The sequence below is a fragment of the Phocoena phocoena genome, chromosome X (assembly GCF_963924675.1).
Source record: "Phocoena phocoena chromosome X, mPhoPho1.1, whole genome shotgun sequence".
Classification (NCBI taxonomy): Eukaryota; Metazoa; Chordata; class Mammalia; order Artiodactyla; family Phocoenidae; genus Phocoena; species Phocoena phocoena.
The window spans coordinates 73,332,524-73,353,828 of record NC_089240.1 but is presented as its reverse complement, the minus strand read 5'-3'; the positions used below and the strand labels follow the sequence as shown (position 1 = coordinate 73,353,828).

Below are 21,305 nucleotides of genomic sequence, written 5' to 3'. Positions count from 1 at the left end.
AAGGGGACATGGGGATATATGTATACATATAGCTGATTCACTTTGTTGTACAGCAGAAACTAACACAACATTGTAAAGCATTTATCTGCCAATAAAGATGAAAATAAAAAAGATGTATGGAAGAAAAAGAAAAAACATGGTATGTCTTTTAAAGCTTACAGTGTCAAGGGTCTCTTTATTTGAGATGTTACCAGTTTTTAGGGCAAATATCTATCTCTTTAAATATATGCACATATCATCAGACTCTGTCTCTCTCCATATATTTATATTTGAACCTATCTCTACATTTTAAAGAGAATAACTTTCAGCAATGATTATGTTAAGCAATCTGTAAAGGCACAACAACATTTCTTTCATAAACAGAAAAGGTGATGAAGAGGTAAAAACAATTATAACTCAAATCTCAAGGCCTTATGTCTTAATTAGAAACTTTAACTGCCCTAATGTATGATTGTTACTCTTCTCTGAAACCTTGAAATCTGTGATAATTTCTCAAACAGAATTGCTGGGCTCCAGCAATACAGTGGTTCATTGCAGGGTTCTAAGCAGACCGACCTTCACATTCTTCCTAAATTAGTTGTAAAAATTTAAGATATTGATATTAGGACAATAGAAAAATATTCAAGGAACATTAAACAAAATTATAAATTATATGACATTTAAAAAAATCTTAAAATTATTCAAATACAATTAAAATATTTTGATTGCACTAAAGTGAATATGATGCTAATTTGAGTTTCAGTTGTATTTATCTCACAGTTCAATGTCTTTTCATATAAATGACCTTCAGCAACTTGAAGAGAGTTATTTACTCATCTAAATTTATGTTCATTTAAGACAAAAATTCAGAGGACTAAGGTAGTCACAAGATGGAAATCTTGGAATAAAGACACCGAGAATATATGGTTTCTGTTATTTTTGCTAAAAGACTATTAAATAAGGTTAAGCATAAAAAACTTTTACTATCATAATTATACTTAATTATCATCATTCAAATAAAGCATTTAGTAAATTATTTAAATCAAAAACATAGATTTATTCAAATTAATGTATAGCAATGTCCTTGATAAGACAAAATTTTGCTTCTAGTAAAATTATTTATTCAAAAATATTCCATATGTTGATTCCCTTGAAATTTATGATTCCATATATTATAAACAATGCCACAGAATATTACATTAAAAATTATATAAAATAAACTATAATTTATTTAGGATGTACCATGTACTGAACATTTTTTCTAGGACTATATCTCATTTAAAACTTACAACAACTCAGCAAGGAAGATATTGTTACCTCCATTTTATAGATGAAGGAATTGAGTCCTTGAGAGGTCAAGAAATTTATTCAAGATCCCAGAACTAGTAGTTCTCATAGATTGAGGGCCAAAGATTTTATAGGTAGTTGTTTCAAAGCCTGGGGACCATATAGTTGGTCAAGAACCAAGACAGATGAGCTCCAAGCTCTCCTGTAGCTCTACCATTCTTTGTTTCTAAGTGTTTAAACTTCAAAGAATATTATAACATATGTTTAATTCAAGTAACACATTCTGGCTAGGAACAAAAAGGTAGTTAGAAGGAATATATAAGTGTGAAACAATGTTTTTGTTAAAAAAATACTCATAGGGATTCTTACTATATACATAGTTTTATATATATATAGTTTACTATATACATATATATAGTTTTACATATGTTCTTTATATATGTATATATGTTGCTACTATTTTTTCTATAAACTTGGGGAGACATTACTTTTTAACTACAATATCAGTTTTCTCCATTTTTCTTTTCAATCATATGACTTTAGATAAAGAGTTCACCCTTTGTCCTAAAAAGTAGGTTTACTGGGTATGAGATATTTAGGCAACTAGAAAGGAATTTAAGTGATCATGCAGTCAACTATTGTAATAGATGATGATGCTGAGATTCATAGAGATGAAGCAGATAGTTTCTCTAAATCAATGAGGATAACAGAGTAGTTTCTTTTCATTATGCTAGTCATAAGATGTAAAATGTTAAAAACAGTGCTTAGCACATGGCAGACAATTGATAAGCATTAGCTAGTGATGGTAATAGTAGTAGTAGTAGTAGTAGTAGTAGTAGTGATGGTAGTAGTAGTAGTGACAGTAATGACAGTAGTAGTAATGATGATAGAATATTACTAGTGGTATTATTATATCATAATAATTGCTAAATTTATTAAATATAAATGCTTCATAGTAAATCTGATAATAGATTCAGTATTACATCTACAATGTCTAAGACTTTTTAAAAGACAATAGTTATGATATCAATTATAAAGATAGACCTGAAGACTCTATAAGAAGTTAGTAAATAGAAATCGGTATGAGTAGATCCCTAAAAGTTAGAAGCCAATTTTACTATATGTAGTAGATTTTCCTAAGTCAATTTGTGAATGTTATTATATTTAACATATTTGGTACTTTTGTATAAATAATTTCCCTACTAAAGAAATGTGCTTTTATGACTCCTAATCATAATATATATTGCATCCCAAATATCAGAAATAAACTAATTTCTCAAAACTTTAAAAAGACAATTTAGCTTCTGTTTACTAGTATTTAATGACTTTGGCAAGATAAGAAGAGGTTTAATTCTTTTTAAATGTAATGACTGAATTTCCATTTTGAACTGAACTAGTAATTCTTAGGTCTTAAGGAAAATATACAGTAAAATTTCAATTTCTTGATGCAAATTTCAGAATATAATATGCTATATTAGAATAGTATATAGTTAGTGGATTTCACTTGACTAGAGTAATTCTTCCTAGTTTAGGGAGGCATTATCTGGGTTGTGAATTTTCTCTCCCTTTTTGCCTCTCATTCCCACTCTTTAACTCTTTTAATTGACTTTTGCTTTGTGATCATTCTACAGAAGAATAAGCTAAGAAGAGAAAGAAGCTGAAAAGCACAATAGTCACTTTTGCTGCTGTTTTGTATTTTATGGTAAATATAAGGAAGAGGTGAAAATTTTTGGTTAAAGTTTTGAATTTTCTCTGGTTTTGATACAAGCTAGTCTCATTATCCACATCTATAGATTATCAAATGCCTACCCATTGTTAGAAAGTTATTTCTATTTCTGGACAATATTTTCCATTCTCTCACTTTTGTCTCCATCCATACTTATGCTACCCTATTCAGCCCTCATCACCACGGCCTAGATGAGGGCAATCCACTTTTACATAGTTTCCTTGTTTGTAGTCTTACTCCAAGTCCCATCTAATCTAATTCCCAACACCGGAGTGGTCTATCTGATTGAAAGCAGACCAGATCACTCCACTGCTTATCTTTTAATAATTCCCATAACCTACAGGACAAAGTCTAAGCTAATCTTTTACATGATTAAAAATGGCCTTTATGGGTGGACCTTCAAGATAACGGAAGAGTAAGATGTGGAGATCACCTTTCTCCCAAAAAATACATAAGAAATACATGTACATGTGGAACAACTCCTACAGAACACCTACTGAATGCTGGCAGAAGACCTCAGACTTCCCAAAAGACAAGAAACACCCCACATACCTGGGTAGGGCAAAAGAAAAAAGAAAAAAACAGAGACAAAAGAATAAAGATGGGACCTGCACCACTGGGAGGGACCTGTGAAGGAGGAAAAGGTTCCACACACTAGGAAGCCCCTTCACTGGTGGAGAATAGGCGTGGCGGGGGGGAAGCTTCAGAGCCACAGAGGAGAGTGCAGCAACAGGGGTGCGGGGGGCAAAGCAGAGAGATTCCCGCACAGAGGATCGGTGCTGACTGGCACTCACCAGCCCAAGAGGTTTGTCTGCTTACACGCCAGGGTGGGCGGGGGCTGGGAGCTGAGGCTCGGGCTTCTGTCGGAGCGCAGGGAGATGACTGGGGTTGGTGGCATGAACACAGCCTGGAGGGGTTTAGTGCACCACGGCTAGCCGGGAGGGAGTCTGGGGAAAAGTCTGGAACTGCCTAAGAGGGAAGAGACCTTTGTTTCCGGGTGCGTGAGGAGAGGGGATTCAGAGCACTGCCTAAACAAGCTCCAGAGATGGGCCCAAGTCGCAGCTATCAGCATGGACAACAGAGATGGGCATGAAACACTAAGGCTGCTATTGCAGCCACCAAGAAACCTGTGTACAAACACAGGTCACCCTCCATACCACACCTCCCGGGAGCCTGTGCATCCTGCCACTGCCAGGGTCCTGTGATCCAGGGACAACTTCCCCAGGAGAACACACGGTGTGCCTCAGGCTGTTGCAATATCACACTGGCCTCTGCCACTGTAGGCTCGCCCCACATTCCATACCCTTCCCTCGCCCTGGCCTGAGTGAACCAGAGCTCCCTAATCAGCTGTTCTTTTAAAATCATCCTTATGGAACAAAAAACAGATGCCCTTAAGTGACAGACACACAGAGGCGGGGCCAAATCCAAACCTGAACCCCAGGAGATGTGTGAACAAAGAAGAAAAGGGAAATCTCTCCCAGCAGCCTCAGGAGAACCGGATTAAATCTCCACAATCAACTTGATGTACCCTGCATCAGTGGAATACCTAAATAGAGAATAAATCATCCCAAAATTTATGCAGTGGACTTTGGGAGCAATGATATATATATTGTTTTCCTTTTTCACTTTTTGTGAGTGTGTATGTGCATGCTTCTTTGTGTGATTTTGTCTGTATAACTTTGCTTTTACATTTGTCCTAGAGATCTGTATGTCCCTTTTTTTGTTTGTTTTCTTTTGTTTATAGTATAGTTTTTAGTGCTTTTTATCATTGGTGGATTTGCTTTTTGGTTTGGCTGCTACTTTCTTTCTTATTTTTTTCTCTTTTTTTTACTTTTTAATTTTTTTTATGTTACTTTTTTCTTTCTTTCTTTCTTTTTTCTTAACTTTTCTTCTGAGCCATGTGGCTGACAGGGTCTTGGTGCTCTGGGCACAAAGGGACAGCCAAGATCAGGACATTGGTCCATCAGAGACCTCCTACCTCCACATAATATCAAACGGCAGAAGCTCTCCCAGAGATCTACATCTCAATGCTAAGACCCAGATCCACTCAATGACCAGCAAGCTACAGTGCTGGACACCCTATGCCAAACAACCAGCAAGACAGGAACACAACCCCACCTATTAGCAGAGAGGCTGCCTAAAATCATAATAAGGACAGAGACACCCCAAAACACACCACCGGACACAGTCCTGCCCACCAGAAAGACAAGATCCAGCCTCATCCACCAGAAAACAGGCACTAAGCCCCTCCACTAGGAAGCCTGCACAACCCACTGAACCAACCTTAGCCACTGGAGGCAGACACCAAAAACAATGGGAACTACAAACCTGCAGTCAGTGAAAAGGAGACCCCAAACACAGTAAGTTAAGCAAAATGAGAAGACAGAAACACACAGCTGATGAAGGGGTAAAGTAAAAACCCACCAGATCAAACAAATGAAGAGGAAATAGGCAGTCTACTTGGAAAAGAATTCAGGGTAATGATAGTAAAGATGATCAAAAGTCTTGGAAATAGAATGGAGAAAATAAAAGAAATATTTAACAAGGACCTAGAAGAACTAAAGAGCAAACAATGATGAACAACAGAATAAATGAAATTAAAAATTCTCTAGAAGAAATCAATAGCAGAAGAATTGAGGCAGAAGAACAGATAAGTGACCTGTAAGATAAACTATTGGAAATAACTACTGCAGAGCAGAATAAAGAAAAAAGAATGGAAAGAATTGAAGACAGTCTCAAAGTCATCTGGGACAATGTTACATGCACCAACATTTGAATTACATGGGTCCCAGAAGAAGAAGAGAAAAATAAATGGACTGAGAAAATATTTGAAGAGATTATAGATTAAAACTTCCCTAATATGGGAAGGAAATAGTCAATAAAGTCCAAGAAGCACAGAGAGTCTCATACAGCATAAATCCTAGGAGAAACATGCCAAGAAGCATATTAATCAACCTTTCAAAAATTAAATACAAGGAAAAAAGATTAAAAGCAGCAAGGGTAAAACAACAAATAACATACAAGGGAATCCCCATAAGGTTAAGAGCTGATCTTTCATCAGAAAGTCTGGAAGCCAAAAGGGAGTGGAAGGACATATTTAAAGTGATGAATGGGAAAAACCTACAACCAAGATTACTCTACCCAGCAAGTATCATATTCAGATTTGATGGAGAAATTAAAACATTTATAGACAAGCAAAAGCTAACCTTACACCTAAAGCAATTAGAGAACGAACAAAACAAAACAAAACAAAAACAAAACAAAGTTAGAAGAAGGAAAGAAATCATAAAGATCAGATCAGAAATAAATGAAAAAGAAATGAAGGAAACAATAACAAAGATCAATAAAACTAAAAGCTGATTCTTTGAGAAGACTAAAACTATTGATAAACCATTAGCCAGACTCATCAGGAAAAAAAAGGGAGAAGACTCAAATCAATAGAATTAGAAATGGGAAAGGAGAAGTAACAACTGACACTCCAGAAATACAAAGGATCATGAGAGATTACTATAAGCAACTATATGCCAACAAAATGGACAACCTGGAAGAAATGGACAAATTCTTACAAAAGCACAACCTTCCGAGACGGAACATGGAAGAAATTGAAAATATAAACAGACTAATCACAAGCACTGAAATTGAGACTGTGCTAAAATCTTCCAACAAACAAAAGCCCAGGACCAGGTGGCTTCACAGGCGAATTCTGTCAAACATTTAGAGAAGAGCTAATACCTATCCTTCTCAAACTCTTCCAAATATAGCAGAGGGAAGAAAACTCCCAAACTCATTCTATGAGGCCACCATCACCCTGATACCAAAACCAAACAACGATGTCGCAAAGAAAGAACACTACAGGCCAATATCACTGATGAATATAGATGCAAAAATCCTCAACAAAATACTAGCAAATAGAATCCAACAGCACATTAAAAGGATCATACACCATGATCAAGGGGGCTTTATCCCAGGAATGCAAGGATTAATCAATATATGCACATTAATCAATGTGATATACCACAGTAACAAATTGAAGGATAAAAGCCACATGATCATCTCAATACATGCAGAAAAAGCTTTCAACAAAATTTAACACCCTTTTATTATAAAAACCCTGCAGAAAGTAGACATGGAGGGAATTTACCTCAACATAATAAAGGCCATAGTTGACAAACCCACAGCCAACATCGTTCTAAATGGTGAAAAACTGAAACCATTCCCACTAAGATCAGGAACAAGAAAAGGTTGCCCACTCTCACCACTGTTATTCAACATACTTTTTGAAGTTTTAGCCACAGCAATCATAGAAGAAACAGAGATAAAAGGAATCCAAATTGGAAAATAAGTAAAACTGTCACTGTTTGCAGATGATATATTATACATAAAGAATCCTAAAGACGCTACCTGAAAACTACTAGAGGTAATCAGTGAATTTAGTAAAGTAGCAGGATACAAAATTAATGCACAGATATCTCTTGCATTCCTATACACTAATGATGAAAAATCTGAAAGAGAAATTAAGGAAACACTCCCATTTAATACTGCAACAAAAATAATAAAATACCTAGGAATAAAGCTACCTAAGGAGACAAAAACCTGTATGCAGAAACTATAAGAGACTGACACAAGAAATTAAAGATGATAAAAACTGAAGGAGAGATATACATTTTCTTGTATTGGAAGAATCAACATTGTGAAAATGACTCTACTACACAAAACAATCTATAGATTCAATGCAATCCCTGTCAAGCTACTAATGGCATTTCCAAAAAACTAGAAAAAAAATTTCACAATTTGTATGGAAACACAAGAGACACTGAATAGTGAAAGCAATCTTGAGAAAAAAAGTGGCGCTTGAGTAATCAGGCTCCTTGACTTCAGACTATACTACAAAGCTACAGTAATCAAGACATTATGGTACTGGCTCAAAAACAGAAATATAGACAAATGGAACGGGATAGAAAGCCCAGGCATAAATCCACGCACATATGGTCACCTTATTTTTGATAAAGGAGGCAGAATATACAATGGAGGAAAGAGAGCCTCTTAAATAAGTTGTCCTGGGAAAACTGGACAGCTACATCTAAAAGAATGAAATTAGAACACTCCCTAACACTGTACACAAAAAGAATCTCAAAATGATTAAAGACCTAAATGTAAGGCCAGACACTAAAACTCTTAGGGGAAAACATAGGCAGAACACTCTATAACATAAATCACAGAAAGATCCTTTTTAACCCACCCCCTAGAGAAACGGAAATAAAAACAAAAATAAACAAATGGGACCTAACAAAACTTCCAAGCTTTTTCACAGCAAGGGAAACCATAAACAAGATGAAACAACAATGCTCAGAATGGAGAAAATATTTGAAAAAGATGCAACTGACAAAGGATTAATCTCCAAAATTTACAAGCAGCTCATGCAGCTCAATATCAGAAAAACAAACAACCTAATCCAAAAATGGGCAGAAGACCTAAATAGACATTTCTCCAAAGATATACAGATTTCCAACAAACACATGAAAGGATGTTCAGCATCACTAATCATTAGAGAAATGCAAATCAAAACTACAATGAGGTATCACCTCACACCAATAAGAATGGTCATCATCAAAAAATCTACAAAAAATAAATTCTGGAGAGGGTGTGAAGAAAAGGGAACCCTCTTGCACTATTGGTGGGAATGTAAATTGATACAGCCACTATGGAGAACAGTATGGAAGTTTCTTAAAATACTAAAAATAGAACTACCATACCACCCAGCAATCCCAGTCCTGGGCATATACCCTGAGAAAACCATAATTTAAAAAGAATCATGTACCACTATGTTCATTGCAGCTCTATTTACGATAGCCAGGACATGGAAGCAACTTAAGTGTCCATTGACAGATGAGTGGATAAAGAAGATGTGGCACATATATACAATGGAGTATTACTCTGCCATAAAAAGAAACAAAACTGAGTTATTTGTAGTGAGGCAGATGGACCTAGCGTCTGTCATACAGAGTGAAGTAAGTCAGAAAGAGAAAAACAAATACCATATGCTAACACATATATATGGAGTCTAAAAAAAATGTTCTGAAGAACCTAGGTGCAGGACTGGAATACAGATGCAGACGTAGAGAATGAACTTGAGGACACGGAGAGGGGGAAGGGTAAGCTGGGACAAAGTGAGAGAGTGGCACTGACATATATACTACCAAAAGTAGAATAGGTAGCTAGTGGGAAGCAGCTACATAGCACAAGGAAATCAGCTTGGTGCTTTGTGACCACCTAGAGGGTTGGGATAGGGAGGGTGGGAGGAAGATGCAAGAGGGAGGAGCTATGGGGATATATGCATATGCATAGCTTATTCACTTTGTTATAAACATAAACTAAACACCATTGTTAAACAATTATTCTCCAATAAAGATGTTAAAAAAAGAAAATGGCCTTTATAATTTACCATCTACTTTTGTTATGCATTATTCCCTAACATTCACTTCATAAAACTCAAAGTCATGGTATTAATATACTGTATATATTTGACCATGTTTGAGGTTTCTTGCCTCCATGCCTATGTTCATTGTTCTAGAATGATCAGATCACTCATTTACTCTCATGCTTTTCTTGCCTTACTGATTCTTCAAGACTCAGGTTCAAGTGTCAGCATCAGAAAACCTTCTTTGACCATCAATTCCCCGCCAAGCTGAGCTAACTACCCCCTCTCTATATAAACATATATGATGTACATCATTGTTCTTTCCACTTTGTCTTATAATTAGCTGGTTGGTTGTGCTAGTCCTCTGAAATGTAAATCTTTCAAGGACAGGGACTGAGTTTTATCTTCTAACACCAGAATCTAACATTGTTCTTGGCAAAGAGTAAGCATTTAATACATAAGGAATTGTTTGAATATATATATATATGTATATATATATATATATATATATATATATATATATATATATATATATATATATATATATATCCAGGAGTGTTTTGTGAAATTTTGAGAGAACTAAGAATATTCATGTTTCCAAAAATGAAGTGTAGATCTTGTTCATTATGTTTAATTACAAAGAGAAATAGTGTAAACTTCTTACCTTGTGGACTGCACACAGTATTTGATTCTTAGCTTGTCATTTGTTTTCAGCAGTTCCTGGCTATCCCTGAGAATATTTCTATTACTGCTGAAAATATCTCCAACACAATCTTACCTTATTCACTTATATTGAACTTGTTAAACTTACTTCTGCTTTGAAGCTCAACTGCGAGTTGTCTTTCAAGGTTTTCTCTAATTTCTCTCTCTCTATAGAGCTCCATTCTCAGTTCCTTTTTTTCTTGTTGAGTCTGCTTCTCTTGGATGTGAGCATTATCCAAAGCCACTTTCAGTAGGCCCTGTCAAAATACAGCAAATGACATGCAGTTCATCTTATCTGTTTTAATTTCTCAAATATGAAATAATTTATGTAGGTGCTAATGTCTTGTATTACATTTATTTTGTTTATAGAAATATTGTTGACCTGAATGTTGGTCAACAGAGTCTCCACAGAGGACAGACTATCAGCAAAAATGAATGGTCCAGGGAATCCAGGAGGCAATGCCTGCCCAGGAGTCAATTGGATCTTGTCCAGGGGTGACTTCATCATTGGAATTTGAACGGGTACCTCTTCTGCAAGAAACAAAATTAATATCAGAAGGTTCATAAACTAACAGCTCAAAATTTTCACTATGTTTCCTTTATCTCTATAAAGATTTTGTTTCTAAAGCTAAATGATGGAAAACTCATAACTGGAATTTATACCTATTTCCCAGCTGCCTCTCATTTCTCAAAATAAATGTTTCAGTAAAGAATCAGTGAAAAATGAACCAACATTTACTGCTAATTGGCATAAAATTTGGAGAAACAAATTTGACATGCTTATTAATATATATAAATTAAATAATCAGATCACTTCCTGGTAAAACACTAATTGCTTTTTATTTTTTCTCTTTAAATCTATCTATATCTATCATCTCCATATTTTAACACCTTTATTGAAGTATAACTTACATATAATAAAATTCATCTATTTTAATTGTATGCATCGATGAGTTTTAGTAAATTTACAGAATCGTACAACCATTACCAAAAATCTATTTTAGAACACCTCAATCACCCCCAAAATACCCCTCATGCCCATTTACAATTAATCTCCTTTCCCATTCCCAGCTCCTGGCAACCACTAATCTACTTTTTGTCTCTATGGGATTGCCTTTTCTGGATATTTACATAAATAGATTCATATCGTAAGTGATCTTTTGTGTTTGTCTTCTTTCACTTAGCATAATGTTTTTGAGGTTCATACATGTTGTGGCATGTATCAGTGTTTTTTTCCTTTTTATTGCTGAAAAGTTTTCTATTGCATGGATACATGACTGTCTGTTTAATCATTCACTAGTTTGGCATCTGGATTGTTTTCAGTGTTACCTTTTATTTTGAAGACTATTTCTTATGAAAAAAATAACCATCTATGTGTAAAACCACAAAGTGTATATTATCTCCCCTTATATTTTATATTAACTTCTCCCACACACTAATTACTTTCATGAGATTCCCTCTTAGCTTCATATGAAGAGACACCAATAGAATTTTTGTCTAATAAGATATTTCAGATTTGTTTTGCACAGATACATCTAATTACAAAAGGAATCTCCTCTTACTTTGAGAAGTTAACTACTTGGCTATATACTTGAATTCTGGTTGAAAATCTTTGTGAGATTTATGAACCAGATAGCAAAGTTTCCTCTGTAATTAGGAATTGGGGCCTTTTTGATATATGTAAAGATAAACTGCTACAGAGGTAATCTTGGAATGTAGCCAAACAAACCCTGGCATTCTTAAATGGCTTCAATAGCAGTGCACAATGAGTTGATCACAGCACCTCAAACAAAATTACTCTACTCACCAGTAACTGAGCACAAGCAATGTTTGAAAATATGTATCTCTCTGGTCATAAAAATTTTCAGCGACCCCATATATTTTGAGACTCATTCAGGAAAAAATTAGGCTTGAATCTAGACCTAACCAATTTTCACATGGTTTGAAAACAAAAATCTAGCTATTGGTCTAGTCTTTGTAGGGATAGGAATATGGATTTGTCATACAGTTAGAACTCATTTTTCAATTGCAAGCAGCCTATATATTTAGTGAGCAGAGTCTTGAGCCCTATTGATTTCACAGCCATCATGGTTTGCTGTGGGATTTCTTTTGTGGGAAGCTGTGGCATACAATTGCTGGAACTTCTGTGAGATTACTTAATGGGATAGCATTATCTCTGAATGAAATACTCTTGATAGAGATCACCTTTACAATTTCTAATTTTCTAAAACCTATAGGGATAAAAATGCTAATGATTGTTTTAGAGAATCAATGGTTTCACCTTATTTGAATACAAAATGTATTTGTTTATCAGTTTTAAAGAATTCAATAGTATGCAAAAAATAGCCTGCTAATTTTCTTTTAGCACAGGAAACTATAATGAACGTATTCCCAGGAATTGTTTTTTAGTACAACTTACAAATAATATTTTGATCATAAATGCAACTTGCTTGTAAAATTAACCCTAACCTCTTATAGAACATGTCTTCCTTCCTTCCTTCCTTCCTTCCTTCCTTCCTTCCTTCCTTCCTTCCTTCCTCCCTCCCTCCCTCCTTCCTTCCTTTCCTTCTTTGTCAGTAGTAGTTTTGGAAGAGGCAAAGTATTCCAGAGGGAGTGAGTACATGTTCTGTGACCTATTTCAAGTACAAGGTTTGAACATTTGGAAATATCTCATTAAAAATATAAGTTCTAAAATATGTCTTAGGCAGCAGCTCTAATGTCTCTAAGGGATATTTCTCAACAGCTAACGAAGCAATATTTTGCTTTATTTGTGTTACTTGAAGTCTGTATTTAGCTAGTATTTTGTCTTCTGCACATGAGTGCATTAAGTGGATAGGTAGAATGACTTCATTTTGATCTATCAATATTAATAATAATTGGGGAGGTTCAACATCTTTATATTTATGTTTATAAATCTTAAAGATGAATTTATGTAGCCTGGAAGATCTATTTTTACAAAATAAACCACCACAAAGTGAGAACATTGACTTCTTGCTGATTCCGAGATAATATAATGATTCTCTTGAATAAATATTTTGCATTATGGGAGACTTCTTAAAATTATGGATTCTTTGTCATGTATCACTCTACACACACATGTAACCTCAGTGATCAGGGTATTCTACAAACAAAATACCTGAAAACGAAAGCAATATGTTAGGTATGCATAAAACAAAATTGGAACTACATTAAAATCATCTGAAGTCTTCTATACGGAGATGAATGAAATGTCATTAAATTGGCTGAAAGTAAGATTACTATTGACTATGAAGACAGGTTGTATGGTCTATGGTTTCTAATGTTGCTATATAGAAGACTGAAGTTTCAAAATAGTATTACTCTTCTTTAAAGAGATAGACACAGCTGAATTAGGTGCTGCTTGCTGCAGTGAGGATCAAATGCAAGAAGAATCATATTTCATCAGACCTAGTCAACTCCAGGAAAATAAATAGAAATATAAGAGGTATGCAGGCAATGATTCATTTTGATAATCTGGCCCAAGAGAGACACATAGAGACAGCACACAGATCTAAGCTTCTACCAAAAGACAAATAGGACACAAAGGGTGGGAATTGGGATGACAGTGTAGCAGAGGTCACATCGATTTTCAGCAGCAGTTTTCACACGGATGAGATAACTCTGGACTCTTTTTGGCCCATTGTTCATATCTTACCTGTCCCACAAGCTGTAAATTTCCTAGTCCTAGAAAAGGGCAATAAAGAAGAAGAATTCTACTTATGACTTCTTACGATTAAGCTTCTGTGCAAACCAAACATGCTTTTCCAGACCAAGGTCACATTGCATGTTAAGGTCCATAATAGCCAAAAACTAGTCGAAGTGTATTATGTTTGGTGTATATGAGTGGAAACTGTCAAACCATTCATCATTTTTTTTCTGATTTAAATCACATGCTACAAAAATGAATGATAAATGCATTAGAAATCTATTTCAATCTTGTAATAAGTTTTCACATCTGAATGACATCTACATTTTCCTCAGAGTTTGAATAGATGCACTGTTATGTAGGAATTTATTAGGTAGGATTGAGAAATCCTAATTGGCAATGAAATAAAATATAAGCAAGTACTAGAAATACAGATTGTCAGTGAAATAAGAGCATCTCTTTGTAATCCAGGGAGAAAGGGTTTTGATGGAGCATTTTGATTTAAAAGGCTAGTGTTCAAAATGTATATATTAAAATCTTTATCAACACATATGAAGCAATGGCATAACCTAAAAGATAAAGATAGGAAAACTGCTATCTAGCTGAGGGTATAAGCAACCTCTTAATTTATTGAAGCAAATTTGAGACTGCTTTTATTGAACTTGTTTGTTAAACCTGCCATACTTTGTAACAGCACTTGGAAATCCATTTAGAGAACAAGCTTTTAATTTTAAGTTCTTACCTAGGGCCCAGATGAATAGATACAAAAGTTGACAAGTGTATTTGTAGAAAAAAAAAGATAAACCATATGGTAAATGCTCAGGATGGGAAAGTCCCCCTAAAAATTAAAGTCAAGGATGCTGGAACTTTTCTGTATGACTCTAGTGCTTGTTTTCCCACCTTTACATTGGGTTAAGTCTTTCCTCTTTCCCATGGGCTTTGAGGATTATAATACAGGAATGGAAACTGAACACAGCAGACTCACTCAGCAGTGGAAAGATACAGCCACCTACCAGGTCATCAGTTTTCATTCTTTAACAAATAAATTATATTTCATTATTTGATTTAAGAGCTTTCCCCTAAATAAAGTTGGCCCAGGGGACTCTCCTTTGTTGGTGTCATTAGTATTACATTCAGCACAAGCAAGACACCTGCTTCCCTCTTCCAAAATGAGGAACAATAACAACAAAATGACCAACTGCTGTGAAATTATGTGACCTGCATGAATATGAGGAAGTGTTCATGGTCTGAGTTGAACAATGACTCAAGTGTTGCCATCATCAAATTTGGAAAAGAAAAACTAGATCCCCAAATTGGCTAAATGCATTAAATCAGAATATCTCAGAGCCTTCAAAATGTTAATTCTAAATATTAACATACGTCTCATGTTAAATTAGATAGCTGAGAGCATAGTGACAAAGAATATAAGATGTTGGAGCCTGATTGCCTATGTTTGCAACCCTGCTCTATGATTTGCTAGCCCCTGGAAAAATTCCTTAATCTTTCTGTGCCTCAATTTACTCATCCGTAAAGTTAGGATAATAATAATACCTCTCTTATAGAGTTGTTATAAAGATTAATAAGCTAAAATTTGTAAAGTTACTCAAAGCAAATGCAATATAAACGTTTGTTAAATAAATTGTTAATTGAAAATTCCCAGGGGTGGAAGAGAATATAGTAACATATTTGACCACCTAAGTGTCCACTAACACCTCATGAAAGACATGTTGGAAAGATCCTCTTCTAGGTAATAACTGGATGAGCCTGGCTTCACCCTAAATTAAGCTAATGTTACTTTCTCAGTTATAAAAGGTCTGAGGAGTCTTCCTAAGTCAAGGTCAATAGTTCTCAACTGCGGGCAATTTTGCTGCCCAGAGGACATCTGGCAGCGGCTGGAGACATTTTTGACTGTCAAAACTGAGGAGGTAGGGGTGTGTGCTACTGGCATCTAATGGTAGAGGCCAGGGATGCCCTGCCCTCTGTCTCCATCCACACCAAAGAATTATCTGGCCCAAACGTCAATACTGGTTGAGAACTGCTGTTTCAAAATTACATAGGAAAATCTCAATGAATGAACAGTTCACTAGATCTCCCTTTCTGTACTAAACTTCTAGAGAGTTAATATGCTTAATAAGACAATAAGATCAAATCAGTGATGTAGAACTAACACAGTACTTTACAAGGTATATTTTAGAGTTCTTGTGCATTTAATTTCAGGTTCCTGACTTCAGTTCTTTGCTCAACTATCACCTTATTAGTGAAACTTACACCAAACATTATTTAACACTGCAGCCTGCACCCTTATTTCCATCCCCTTAACATGAATTTTTCTATAAAATTTATCACCACTTAATATACAATATAACTTATTTATTCACTATTTTTGTTACGTTTCATTTTACTACAATATACTCTCCATGAAAGTGGGGACTTTTCCTGTTTTTTATTTCCCATTGCTATCTTCTCGGTATTTAGAATAGTAACTGTCTAGGGTCTTCAACAATTGTAATGACTTTAGATATGTACCAATAATCTTTTTTTTTTTTTTTTTTTTTTTTTTTTTTTTTTTTGTGGTACGCGGGCCAGCGGCCATGGCTCATGGGCCCAGCCGCTCCGCGGCACGTGGGATCTTCCCGGACCGGGGCACGAACCAGTGTCTCCTGCATTGGCAGGCAGACTCTCAACCACTGCACCACCAGGGAAGCCCCTGTACCAATAATCTTAAAGCATGAGGTAAGATTCCTGATTATCAGACTGATCCCATTTTTTTATTCCAAAAAGGTAAAATTATATAAATACATGAATATGTAATTTTAAGTTTTTTACAAGTATGTGGTGAAAGCAAGGAAGAAAGAGGGGATCGAGGTAAAGAGTTACCTATCAACTCTTAGCCTTTCCAATAAAATAAATGATTACTATAGTCTACAGATATTGTGATAAACTGAAATATTACAATTTTGAAAATTAATTGATATAGTTATTAAAGGATGACTATTGTATATTTATTTAACCTGTCTGCATATCATAGTCCTTTGAGGACTAAAGATAGTAAAAGTATAAATCTTTCTGGCCCGTACACATACTTTCTTATCATCTTTGAGATGATGTATTATTGCATCAAAGATAAAGCAAACTTGACTGATATTTTTGAAGTACATCTGTATTTTCTAGAGCTTAGAAATAGAAAACGGCTGGGGACTTGGAATAGAAAGAAGTTTCATACAGAGACTAGAATTTCATCTAAAAACTGCAAGACAGACAAGAATTTCTAATATAAACAACCAAACAGCACCAGAGACATGTACAAGTCCCTTCTCCAGAAAACAAGCCTGGCTACCTCTGTGAAAAAGGCTGCAGAGAGAAGAACATTAAATGAGTGAAAAGTTAGTATGTAAGAGTTTACACTAGAAATTGGCAAACAGGAGGCAGGAGTGGGCATAGAGGTAAAGTGGGAAGGAAGCTGATGTTTTAGAGATGTGTTTAGTAAAAATGAGGGAGAGTGCACATATTTCCATCAATCAGCTTACCCTTCCAGGGGACAATATTTCATTGCCCTGGTTTATCTGTAAAATGGTCTCATGGTTCTAATATAACCCCGCTTTTACCCTTACTAGGGGTTCAGTTATCTAGCTAACTGCAGAGGCTGTAAGGCAGATTTTTCATTTTGCTTCCCTGCTGGGAAATGTGCAATCCTTTCCATCAACCAGGGAAGAAAGCTTTCTCCTTAATCTGGCACAAATCAGGAAGAGAAATTTATTGCTTTGACCTGGCAGTTCAGGTGCTAACTTTAAAATCACTAAGTTTTTTTGGACTTAGTTAACATATCTGAGTAGAGTGGATCAGTAGAAGGTACAAGGGAGCAAGTTATTCATCAAGTACCTTAACATCAGTGGTTCTTAAACTTTATCATACATCAGAGTGTCCTGAAGGTCTTTAAAAAAATCATTCCCAACTTCCAAAGTTTCTGATTCAGTAGGTCTAGGATAGGGCCTAGCAACTGGAATTCCTAAGTGCCCAGTTGATGTTTCATGTTCCTGGTGTGGGGACCACAGTTTGAGAAACCACTGAGCTATATAAAAGCAAATTTTGCTACATTTAAAGATGATTAATATTGCTTCCTATTATAGTACCTTTTTAAAATAGTTGTCTTTGCCATTTTAAGAAATTTCAAAATGTTACCTAATTTTAAGTACGTATTTTCACAGCTTCAAAAAATTGCATAGAGATACATCAACTAGCCTGTTCTACAGACCTAGAGATTCTGAAAACCAATTTACATTGCACTGAAAAAAAAATGTATAATGGAACCTATTTGCAGCATAGAATCAGGAAACAAAACAGTAAAAAAAAAAATATCAGTGAGTCTATACAGGTAAAAGCAAAATACTTTTCCAAGAATGAATTTAACATAAGCAACTTGAGTACTATTTCTTTGTATCCATGAAAGATGGAAAGTGGGTATTTTGGTAGGGTTAAGATTAAAAATTAAAGATGATTTAAAATCAGAATGATACTGTCATGGAGAACTTGGCAAGAACAGTCTATATAACAGTTTATAATTTGTCACCTCCTATAAACTCTGTAATGAGGAATATGTAGATAATTATACAGGTTTGACATTTATATTTATATGCTCACTAATAACTCTGCAATTATACCTGCTTATAGTCTGTGAATATTTATATTTTTGATGTTTCCACAGTACCAATGATATAAAATTGAGAACATTCTTTTATTCATTAATTATCTCTCTCTTCTCTTCTCTTCTCTTCTGTCTCTGTCTCTGTCTCTGTCAGACACACAAACATGCATGCACACACATTGGTGAGAATATATACTGATTTTTCTGTTTCAGCTAGGAAATAAAAAATTGAGGCACTGAGGCACCATATTTTTATAATAGAAAAAAATTAAAAGTTTTTCTAATAGTTGAGTTTTGGAATCATAATGACTACACTATTGTAAACCTAGCCAGTTCAAAATGACACTGATAATTTAATTTAATTATTTTACAAAGCTGAATTTTCTTTAAAATAAATGTTAATTATTAGAGCAAAGCACTGCAATTTTCAGTTTTCATTTTCTGTGTAATGTCGGCATTAAGACCATCAAAACTCTTGCTTCTCCTTTGGAAACCTCTGAAGTTTTATCAAAGAAGCAGGTATCTATTAATAATGCTCAATTCAACAACCTTCACCAAATGCACAATGCTAGTTTTAGATATTGTCTATTGCTATGAGCACCTATACCATCTGGTGAACAAGATTTTGGTAAAATGATAATAATAATAAAATAATTCATAAGGTATAACCAAGGGAACAGGGAGGGGTAAACTTCATCACTAGAACAAATTAGTGTGCCATTTGTTTTTTTTTTTTTACGTTACGCAGGCCTCTCACTGCTGTGGCCTCTCCCGTTGTGGAGCACAGTCTCCGGACACGCAGGCTCGGCAGCCATGGCTCACGGGCCCAGCCGCTCCGTGGCGTGTGGGATCTTCCTGGACCGGGGAACAAACCCGTGTCCCCTGCATCGGCAGACGGACTCTCAACCACTGCGCCACCAGGGAAGCACTTCTTTTGTGTTTTAACATTGCCTCTTCCTCATCTACATTTCTAGTTAGGCTGTGGAGCTTGTTTCAATTTTACTCTCTTCTATTTCAATATTCACATCTAACTTAGTGACTTTTATCAGAAACACTTACTTGAGTAAGTTGTGTCTGGTATTGTGGTGTAAATTATGAGTTCACAGATTTGTAAATTGAAGAGTGTTGTAGTGATTTCCTCTAATAATTGTATTAGAAATCTCAATCAATTGGAAAGTTTTCACAAATGTATCATTCACAGTAACTTCAATAGTTACTGAAAGATTAATCACCAGATACACCCAATTTCTTATTTTAACTTTCTTTTGACTAAAATGTATGATTCTGCTGTTCTACTTAAAACACAATGAACATGACTGAATATCTCTGTGTCTTCGAATGTTACACCTCTAAACTTCAGTGTCCCTATTTGTAGAATAGGAAGAACTACTTCAGAGTGCTTGTGGGAGTTTTAAATGAGAAAACGAACGTGGAAGCACCTAACACTGTACTTAGCATATAGTAGGCCCTTAGTAAAAATTGGCTAAATCTGAAACTATGCTAGCCTTCTAAATATGGAAAGCTTAAGAAAAATGATTGAACTAAATGTACACTGACTCGCCCATGAAATTTCTTTTTCTTTAAATTTCTTATGGTAAATTGATTGAAAGATTTAGTTAATATAGCTACCATTAATTAAGATTTTGTAGCATCGTATTTTGTTTTCCTAATAACCAGACAAAAACAAACTTGCAGTTTTGTAACCAAAATCTCTCAGATTAGTTCCAAGGTAGTTGGAAGACTTTAGATTCACATAATTTGAGTCATATTTTTTCCCTTAAGTTTAATTGAGGCTACATTTTTATTCCCGTGGAGAATTGCAAGTTTAAAATAAGTGTGCTTTCTACTAAAAAAAAAAAAAAAAAAAAAAGGAAAAATCTATCTTAAATATTCCTGCCAAATTCAGCCTTATTTTATTAACATTGAAATTCCTTCACCTACTATCTGTTACAAATATTTATGGATCCATATGGAATGGTAGATGTTGAAGCCGAAACACTGCAGGTATTTTTCACTTTCACTAATAACCCTGGTACTTGAGGATTTTTTTCACCTTCTATCATAAGAGCTCTAGTCTGAATAAAAAATCTAAAAAGTTCACTGAATATAATATTTAGAATTATTATAAGACTATGTCTATGCTGAAACTGGGCCTATGCAGACAAAATAGAGTTTGATGTTTTTAATAGCCTGCAAATATATATATATTTACTATATATATTCAAAGCGTGAAACAAAGCGAATAAGTGTTTGGGTGATCAAAATTACTATAATACTGCACAAACTGATCAGAACTTTTCAGGTAATTTCTCAGATCTCAACTTCCAGTGACAGTTTAGGTCCCTCTGATTTTCTCCTTTTTCTTTCCTTATCTGATCTCAACCTAATACATACTCATAACACTCATAATCAATGATATATCAATGATATTTCTTTTGAGGAAAAATTATATTTTTAAGATTCACTTTGCACAAAGCCCAACAAAAACAAACAGTTAATATTAAATGCAGTTCTCTAATATTTTCTATTTCTATGAATGTTTAAAATATTATGAACTCAGACAGAGAAATCATGTAGTGAGAATAAACAGAAAAAAAAAGAAATTAAGAAATAATACCTAATATCTTGCATTATGAATGTGTTGTAATCAGACTTGAATATATTGCCCAAACTTTCTGTTCTAGATTCCAATTCTATGAAATTGTTTTCTTTTATGATTCACTTATTTGGATAAAGTGCTTTAAAGAGCAACATTACAACATTCGATTCCAATGAAATTATATTCATTTTAGTACCATATATTAGCCATTTCTGCATTTGACCTTCACATGTCTTCACATTTGCTTTGGATGGCTTTAAGGAACACGGCTCCATCCCCTGAGCAGCT

At 34.8% G+C, this 21,305-nt stretch overlaps 1 protein-coding gene across 1 annotated transcript in view; it reads right to left on the bottom strand.

Moving 5' to 3' along the window:
- DACH2 (dachshund family transcription factor 2) overlaps window positions 1-21,305 on the bottom strand; it is a 631,698-nt gene that overhangs the window by 5,096 nt on the left and 605,297 nt on the right. The window contains exons 9-10 of the mRNA XM_065900209.1: window positions 10,495-10,643; window positions 10,222-10,369 (exon numbers count right to left, since the gene is read on the bottom strand). Of these exons, the coding sequence (XP_065756281.1) occupies window positions 10,222-10,369; window positions 10,495-10,643 (297 nt within the window). The remainder of the gene's footprint in view (window positions 1-10,221; window positions 10,370-10,494; window positions 10,644-21,305) is intronic.